The 9,196-nt window shown below is 43.0% G+C and overlaps 1 protein-coding gene across 1 annotated transcript; it reads left to right on the top strand.

Annotated features, from left to right (window-relative positions):
* Nucleotides 1-933: 933 nt before the first annotated feature.
* On the top strand, nt 934-2,097 carry LOC117150145. Its single transcript, XM_033316948.1, has 2 exons — nt 934-1,674; nt 1,730-2,097. Exons 1-2 carry the CDS (start codon nt 1,009-1,011, stop codon nt 1,739-1,741), a joined length of 678 nt encoding a protein of 225 aa, XP_033172839.1. The 5' UTR covers nt 934-1,008; the 3' UTR covers nt 1,742-2,097.
* Nucleotides 2,098-9,196: the final 7,099 nt, after the last annotated feature.

The following is a 9,196-nucleotide window of genomic DNA, read 5'->3' as shown; positions in this document are numbered from 1 at the left end:
GATGAACACGCATAAGGCCCACTGTACCATGTAGTAGCATAAGATCATATCACCGTTAGAAATAAGAATATTACTGTCATCTCGCTCTTACTTATAAGCTAGCATTAAGAGATAATAATGTATACCTAGCTCACTCACAAGCGCATACAGATGTGAGAGAGCATAAGCAAAGTGGAATATGCGAGACGCGGCATTCGGTGGCGTGTAGTTGAAGGGAAAGGTCGATTAAAGAGATTGTGAAATTATTAAAAAGACTAAGTGCCTATATTCATTTTTCGGCGTCCACAACATCAGAAGTGGTCATTACCCACTATGCCTGACACTAACTGGAATCAATTCTCAGTGCTCCAACTAAAGAAGTGGTTGGAAGCTCTTGGACGCCAGACTTCCGGTACAAAAGCGGAACTAATAGTGCGTCTGCAGGCCATTTCCCCAGAAACGCGTGGCGATTCACCGCCAAATAACGGATCAGCAGCAGAAGAGGTGGAGGAATTGGATGGAGCTGCAGCCTGGCCAAAGCAGAGAGAGCCACAGGGTGGAGACACACGCACGATCCCGTTCGACGAGCAGTCATTGCAGTCAGAATCCCCGGAGAACATCGATCTGGATCAGCTATCGTTGGTGGATGCAGAGAGAGCCACTCTAAAAAAGCTTCGGGACGAGATAGAGGCAAACATGGCTGTGCTGCAGAGGATCCAAGCGGATATCGACGACGTGAACAAGAGCAAGTCTGCTCATGCTCGCCAGATCAATGACGTCATCGAGAACAACAGCAACGGAAACCACGGCAATGTTAACATATGCGCTAACAGCACCGACGCCAATGTTAACAGCACCGACGCCAATGTTAGCAGCACCAAGGTAACTATCGCCGCCGATAACATCGACATGGGACATACCAGTGTTGGAAAAGAAATCGCTTGTAATGTTGTTCAGCACCAGAGTCGAAATGTAAACAAGCTTCTGGAATCTCCTGCAACATCGCTTGCCTTGGCAAAAGAGGTAACGATGGAGTTTGACGGCAGCTTATGTGCGCGCAATTGGGTCACGCAGTTTCAGAACATCGGAAAGATTTACAATTTGGACGACGGATGCATGCACATGCTGCTAATTGCCAAACTAAAAGGAAACGCACAGCGCTGGCTGCACGCAAGCGCCACACGCATCCTAGAATCGACCGACCAGCTGTGCGAACAGTTAATTTTGACATTCGAGGTCAAGATGTCAAAAGGGGAACTGAGGAACGCATTTCAAAAACGCGAATGGCATCCGGATGAGAAATTTGCTGTTTACTTCGAGGACAAGGTGATGCTGGCCAACGACATCAACATCGATCTAGAGGAGCTCCTGGAAAGCATCATTGAAGGAATCCCAGCACCAGCGTTGCGCAACCAGGCGCGCATACAGTGTTTCTCCGAGCCGATGCAAATTCTGCGGGCTTTCTCGGAAGTCCGTCTGCCGAAGCACAAAACAGGGAGCAGTTCATCAAAGCGCCTTACTGGAGGAGGTGCAGCCAATAAGGACTTACGTTGTGCCAATTGCAACTCCAAAGGGCACTTCGCCAGGGAGTGTCTCAAGCCAAAGAGGGAGCCCGGATCCTGCTATGCCTGTGGGGCATTTGGACACTTCGTCGGACAATGCCCGGAGCGCAAGAGCGCCAATATCAACAATTATGTAAGACTTGTCAAGATTTTTTTTCACAATAGCTGTAAAATCCCATTAATTACAGAATGCCTCATAGACACAGGGAGTCCAATATCATTTACAAAGTTAAGCAATGTATCCAAGGAAATTAATTTAGAATCCGCTTCAGAAACCTATTTCGGGCTGAATAAAAGCCAACTGACAATATATGGAAAAATCTTATGTTACATTATAAAAGAAAAAGTTAAATGTTATTTTTATTTGTACGTGGTCCCAGACGAGTCTATGAGTCATAATGTAGTTCTTGGACGAAATTTCATGGAAGCGTGCCAGTTAAAACTGGATCCAGACGCCTTGGGAAGGATAACGGTCAACCCAGTCGATAGTAAAAGATATAGAAAAGCAAATAGTAAAACAGTCAGTTCTATTGTTAGTGAAACAGTTAGTGAATTAGTTAGTGAAACAGTTAGCGAAACAGTTAGTGAAACAGTTAGTGAAACAGTTAGCGAAACAGTTAGTGAAACAGTTAGTGAGACAGTTAGTGAGACAGTTAGCAAAACAGTTAGTGAGACAGTTAACGAAGAGGTTGATGAAACAGTTAGTCAAATGGATAATGAAACAGTTAATAAGACAGTTAGTAAAACAGCCAACGAAGCGAGTAGTATAGTTAGTCAAACTGTTAACGAAGCAGGTAGCAAAACGGTCATCGAAACAGTTATGCCTTTAGCCAACTTCACGACGGATTCCGGACTTTATGCTGCGGTTGTGCCCAGTTATGAAGAAGCTGTTAGAGAAATTTGTAGCATTGATCACTTAGACGATGAGCAAATGAACTTCATATGCGGCGAAAACAATAACCAAGCCTTAAACAGTCAGTTAAAGGAGATTATTAAACGCAACTACTTAAGCGTTAATAAGCCTACCGAGCCCTTAGTCAAATGCGAAATAAAACTTTGTTTAGAAACGTCAAAACCATTTAGCTGCGCCCCAAGAAGACTTGCCTACTCAGAAAAAGAAAAATTACAAAAACTATTAGATGACTATTTAAAAGAGGGAATTATTCAACCTAGTAAATCAGAATATGCTTCACCAATTGTTTTAGTCAAAAAGAAAACAGGAGACATACGACTATGTATAGACTTTAGAAAACTGAACAAAGTTTTAATTAAAGATAATTATCCGATACCGCTTATCGATGACCTTTTAGACAAGCTAGTCAACAAAAAAGTTTTTTCGAAACTTGATTTAAAAAACGGTTATTTTCATGTATTCGTTAATAAGGAATCAGTCAAATACACCTCATTTGTTACACCGTTAGGGCAATTCGAATTTCTCAGAATGCCAATGGGCCTAAAAACTGCATCGGCGGTGTTCCAAAGGTTTGTAAACAAAATTTTCGAGGATCTTATAAGGGATAACAAAGTAATTGTATACATGGACGACATCATGATTGCTAGCAAGAACTCGGAGGAGCATTTAGAAACCTTAAAGGAAGTGTTTATCAGATTAGCTCAAAACAAATTGGAATTACGAATGGATAAATGTGAGTTCCTTCAGACAAATATTAAATATTTAGGATTCATTATAAATGGTGAAGGCATTAGGGCTGATGACAAAGGAATAGATGCCATACAGCATTTTCCAGTTCCAGACAAAATACAAGCCGTTCAAAGTTTTCTGGGCTTATGTTCATACTTCCGTAGATTTATAAAAGATTTTTCAACATTAGCGAAACCTTTATATGACCTTTTGAGAAAAGATGAAAAATTTAAATTTGGGGAAAAAGAAATGAGCTGTTTCTCAACTCTTAAGGAAAAGCTGGTGCAGGCACCGGTCTTAGCAATTTATAATTTCAAAGACGAAATAGAACTGCACTGTGATGCAAGCGCTCTTGGTTTCGGTGCGGTGTTATGTCAAAAAAAAGAGGATGGAAAATTACACCCAATATTTTATTTTTCAAAGCGAACAACAGTCGCTGAGGCAAAATATCACAGTTTCGAATTGGAAACAATGGCAATTATTCACGCACTGCGAAGATTTAGAATATATTTGTACGGAAAACGTTTTAAAATTATAACTGATTGTAATTCTCTTACTTTGACGCTTAACAAGATTGAACTTAATCCGCGAATAGCTAGATGGGCGTTAGAGCTCCAGAACTATGATTATGAGCTCATACATAGAGAGGGTAAAAGGATGCAGCATGTTGATGCTCTTAGTAGATGCACGAATATTCTGATAGTGGAATCAAATACGTTTGAAGACAATTTAGTAATCTGCCAAGGCAAGGATCAAAAAGTTCAAGAAATCAAGAAACTGCTGGAAAAAAATGAACATAAGTTGTTCGAAATGAGAAACGGAATAATTTATAGAAAATGTAACGACGGCAGACTTTTATTTTATGTTCCCACAGACATGGAAGATCATATTCTATATAAATATCACAATGAGATCGGACACATAGGTAGAGACAAAATGTTAGATGTTATTTCGAAATCTTATTGGTTTCCCAATGCCAAAGACAAATGCTTGAGCCATATAGAAAATTGTTTAAAATGTGTTGCGTTCTCCCCTAAGACAGGCAAGGAAGGATTTCTGCACTGCATTCCGAAGGGCAGCAAACCGTTCGAACTAATACATATCGATCATTACGGCCCAGTCGACTCAGGCAGATCCAAAAAACACATTTTTGTTGTCATCGATGGTTTTACGAAGTTCGTACGTTTATACGCCACAAAGACCACTAATACAAAAGAAGTCATTACAGCCCTGAAGGACTATTTTAGAGCATACAGCAAGCCTAAATGCATCATTTCAGATAGGGGAAGTTGTTTTACATCCAAGGAATTTGATGACTTTATGTTAGAATTCGATGTTAAGCATATGAAGATTGCGACTGGTTCACCCCAAGCAAACGGACAGGTTGAAAGAGTCAATAGAAGCCTAGGTCCAATGATAGCGAAACTGGTACAACCAGAGAAAAGCATATATTGGGACACAGTAATAGATAAAGTTGAGCACGTCTTAAATAATACACAGCACCGCAGCATCAAGCAAACTCCAAGCAGAGTTCTTTTTGGTGTAGAGCAAAGAGGAAAAATAGTAGACGAATTAAAAGAAAAACTAGAGGAATTAGAAAATACTGAAGAAGGTAGGGATTTGGTAAAAATTAGAAATGAAGTTAAAAATAATCAAAAAAAGGCTCAAGCGTATAATAAAACACATTATGATAAGACCGCCAGACAGCCATCAGAATACAAAAAAGGAGATTATGTGATGGTTAAAAATTTCGACAGTACAGCAGGCATCTCTAGAAAATTGATTCCAAAGTGTAAAGGCCCATATGTGATATCTAAGGTATTAAGAAACGACAGATTCTTGTTAAAAGACGTAGAAGGTTTTCAGATATCTCGTAACCCATACCAAGGTGTCTGGAGCATCCAAAATATTAAGCATTGGATAGGCAACAAGAAAAATAAACGAAGACACAATTAAACAATAATAATAATATAATAACAGATTAATATAGTATGTACATATGTATAAATAAGGTAAAAGAATTCATCATACAACTAAGCAATCAATGTAAACCATGATCAGGGGATCAGCTAGTCAGGACGGCCGAGTTGTGGTAGGATGAACACGCATAAGGCCCACTGTACCATGTAGTAGCATAAGATCATATCACCGTTAGAAATAAGAATATTACTGTCATCTCGCTCTTACTTATAAGCTAGCATTAAGAGATAATAATGTATACCTAGCTCACTCACAAGCGCATACAGATGTGAGAGAGCATAAGCAAAGTGGAATATGCGAGACGCGGCATTCGGTGGCGTGTAGTTGAAGGGAAAGGTCGATTAAAGAGATTGTGAAATTATTAAAAAGACTAAGTGCCTATATTCATTTTTCGGCGTCCACAGAATGAAGACCACTTTTGCTATACTCCAGGCAGTAGATATGTGTTCTAAAGCTAGGCTGCTGATCAGTATTTTCCTGATCGGTACTGCGGGCTGACTTAGCGCTTGTTGAAGCAGGATTGGCTGAATGCCATCTGGACCAGGAGATATGTAGGGCTGGAATGTACCAATTGCCCATTTTAATCTCTCCATTGTTACTATTGATTTTGTGCCGTTACCAGGGTATTCCCATCCATTTGGAGCGTGCTTCCCGGAAAGTGAGTTGCCAGCCAGTAGTAGCTCAAGTTTTTCCTTACTTCCTATAGTATAGGAGTTATCGTTTCGTATTGCCTGATTTGATTCTGGCACTCCTTTGCAGATTGCTCTGTCAAGTCTATCACCTTGCTCTCCGCAACTTCTCCAATTGGTAGTTCCACCATGGAGCACCTTTATCCCTGGCTCGGCCAAGGGATCAGCTTTTTCTCAACGCGTTAGTAAAACACAAGTTAATTTCTTCGTCTCCAGTTCTAGAGTGGTACGGAGTTTCCCGGTTACCCTATTAACTGGATCTCGCAGTAAGGAGGCATTGAACACTTCCCAGTTCGTATTTTCGCTACATTCTAGACTTAGCCCTATGTTAAAACGAATAATTCTGTGATCTGACATTTACTGCTAGGGAGAAGCCTGAGGCAGTGGATTCCTTCAAACTTAATTGGAGAATACCAACCGAACAGGACTATCTCTTCCAGTAGTGCGTCCTCGAGCTGTGAGAGGCTCTCACTCCTAAGGACGACTTTGGGGTATCCCTCTGGTACGACCGCAACTTTAATGGCCCCAGTTACGGCCGCATATGAGTACATGCTTGCGTACCTCAGCTGCCTTTGCAGCACTTGAGGTACTTGGGCCATCGAAAGGAGCAGTCAGTGGCCTGCTCTTCTCCACCTTCTGCCTCTTAAGGGTTTCCGTCGGAGGTGGCAGGGTTTTTAGCCCGTCCCGCTTGGCCGGCTTGGACCACATTCGAGTGACTCGGTGTGGCTGCCGGATTCTTCCCTCCCGCAACTGGGCGTGCTTGTGCCGTTGGTACACTCCGATTACGAGCATTTTTTTGTGTTACCACCGAAGTAGGCCGCTCTCCGTCAAGGAGACGGTCCTCAAATTGTCTTCCGACATTTCCCGCAGTCAAGAACTGCGGTATTTTGATCTTTTTAGGTATATTGTTCATAGTTCCCACGAGTTGCAGAGAAATAAACGGTCCACCCGGGCAGAGTACCCGGGTAAGGCTAACTGGACCGGGCGGACGCCAATTGCCCGGACTCTCCGTTAGCGACTGGGCTAGTTGTTTCCCGGGCCTCCAGCCTGGTCGAATGACACCTTAGTCCGGCCCGGAGATTATGATTCGAGTAAAATGACGTAATAAAGAAAGAATAAATACGTGAATGGCCTGTGCAGTCCCATCGCGTGTTCTGCGGAGGGTTGTTTAAAATTTAAATTGTTTAAGAAAAGAAAATGAGATACACGAAGATCGAAGAAAATAAAATACGTCGAGTTTCTATAAACGTCCTGAAATAGCCCGTCAAGCCCAAAAAACTTTCTACTTGCTAAATAGTTTGTGGCATCTTGGTTACAGCTTCTATTTTCTCGGGTGAGGGGTAAAATTAGTGATTTCCTATAACATGGCCAAGAAATTGAATGCGCGAGTTACCGGTTCCTACCGGCACACAGACCCTCCAACCCATGCTGCTTGACTATCAGACAGTATAGCAATGTCCTTGCCATGATAGATGGCCTCTCATCCCTTGGTTGCATTTGCAAAGGGATATCCCTTTGAGGGCTTTCAGCATCCTTACTTTTGAGGATACAGACATTTCCTGCTCCATCAATTCTTATTAGGGTGGCTTTCCGTTTCATTTCAATGACGATATGAAGCGGCATCACCTCCATAAGTATCCCAAGATACTTAACTTCTTTGCTGGCCTCTATGCGACATTCTGACAGGGTTATTGCCTTCATTCTCTGTAGCTTGTACCTATTTGTGAAAGGAACAATAACAGTTTTGCTAGGCACCATTCGAATAATATCGCAGACTGTTTGCTCATATTTACCTCTAGCTATAATGACAATTATAGGAGAGGCGAGAGGACACCCCTTGGGGGCAACCCCTTGTGGTAGATACTGTGGACGACTGTCCTCCTATACTGGCCATGGTAGTCATGCTGCGTCCGTTGGAGCGAATGCTCCTCAAGCAGTGTGCTTCTAATGCTAGCTTCTAATCCACTACCTTTTCCAACGTTTTTAGCAAAAACGATGTCAAGCTGATGGGTCTGAACGACTTCGGATCAGAGATGTATTTCTTTCCAGCTTTCGGAATGAAGACCACTTTAGTAGATATGTGTCCTAAAGCTAGGCTGACTTAGCGCTCGTTGAAGCAGGATTGGCTGAATGCCATCTGGACAAGGAGATATGTAGGGCTGGAGTGTACCAATTGCCCATCTTAATCTCTCCGTTGTTACTATTGATTTTGTGCCGTTACCAGGGTATTCCCATCCATTTGGAGCGTGCTTCCCGGAAAGTGAGTTGCCAGCCAGTAGTAGCTCAAGTTTTTCCTTACTTCCTATAGTATAGGAGTTATCGTTTCGTATTGCCTGATTTGATTCTGGCACTCCTTTGCAGATTGCTCTGTGAAGTCTATCACCTTGCTCTCCGCAACTTCTCCAATTGGTAGTTCCACCATGGAGCACCTTTATCCCTGGCTCGGCCAAGGGATCAGCTTTCTCTCAACGCGTTAGTAAAACACAAGTTAATATCTTCGTCTCCAGTTCTAGAGTGGTACGGAGTTTCCCGGTTACCCTAGTAACTGGATCTCGCAGTAAGGAGGCATTGAACACTTTCCAGTTCGTATTTTCGCTACATTCTAGACTTAGCCCTATGTTAAAACGAATAATTCTGTGATCCGACATTTACTGCTAGGGAGAAGCCTGAGGCAGTGGATTCCTCCAAACTTAATTGAAGAATACCAACCGAACAGGACTATCTCTTCCAGTAGTGCGTCCTCGAGCTGTGAGAGGCTCTCACTCCTGAGGACGACTTTGGGGTATCCCTCTGGTACGACCGCAACTTTAATGGCCCCAGTTACGACCGCATATGAGTACGTGCTTGCGTACCTCAGCTGCCTTTGCAGCACTTGAGGTACTTGGGCCATCGAAAGGAGCAGTCAGTGGCCTGCTATTCTCCACCTTCTGCCTCTTAGGGGTTTCCTTCTGAGGTGTCAGGGTTTTTAGCCCGCCCCGCTTGGCCGGCTTGGACCACATTCGAGTGACTCGGTGTGGCTGCCGGATTCTTCCCTCCCGCAACTGTGCGTGCTTGTGCATTTTTTTGTATTACCACCGAAGTAGGCCGCTCTCCGTCAAGGAGATGGTCCTCAAATTGTCTTCCGACATTTCCCGCAGTCAAGGCCTGCGGTATTTTGATCTTTTTAGGTCTATTGTGCATAGTTCCCACGAGTTGCAGAGAAATAAACGGTCCACCCGGGCAGAGTACCCGGGTAAGGCTAACTAGACATGGCGACTGGGCTAGTTGTTTCCTGGGCCTCCAGCCTGGCAGACTCTCGGCACGGGTCGAATGACACCTTAGTCCGGCCCGGAGGTTATGATTCG

Source organism: Drosophila mauritiana, unplaced genomic scaffold (assembly GCF_004382145.1).
Source record: "Drosophila mauritiana strain mau12 unplaced genomic scaffold, ASM438214v1 Y_36, whole genome shotgun sequence".
Classification (NCBI taxonomy): Eukaryota; Metazoa; Arthropoda; class Insecta; order Diptera; family Drosophilidae; genus Drosophila; species Drosophila mauritiana.
Note: the sequence above shows the minus strand (reverse complement) of the source record. Positions and strands in the feature narration are given on the sequence as shown.

What these genes read in the sequence shown, in the direction of transcription:
- LOC117150145 (XM_033316948.1), top strand. Translation starts at nt 1,009, where the DNA reads ATGGAGTTTGACGGCAGCTTATGTGCGCGCAATTGGGTCACGCAGTTT.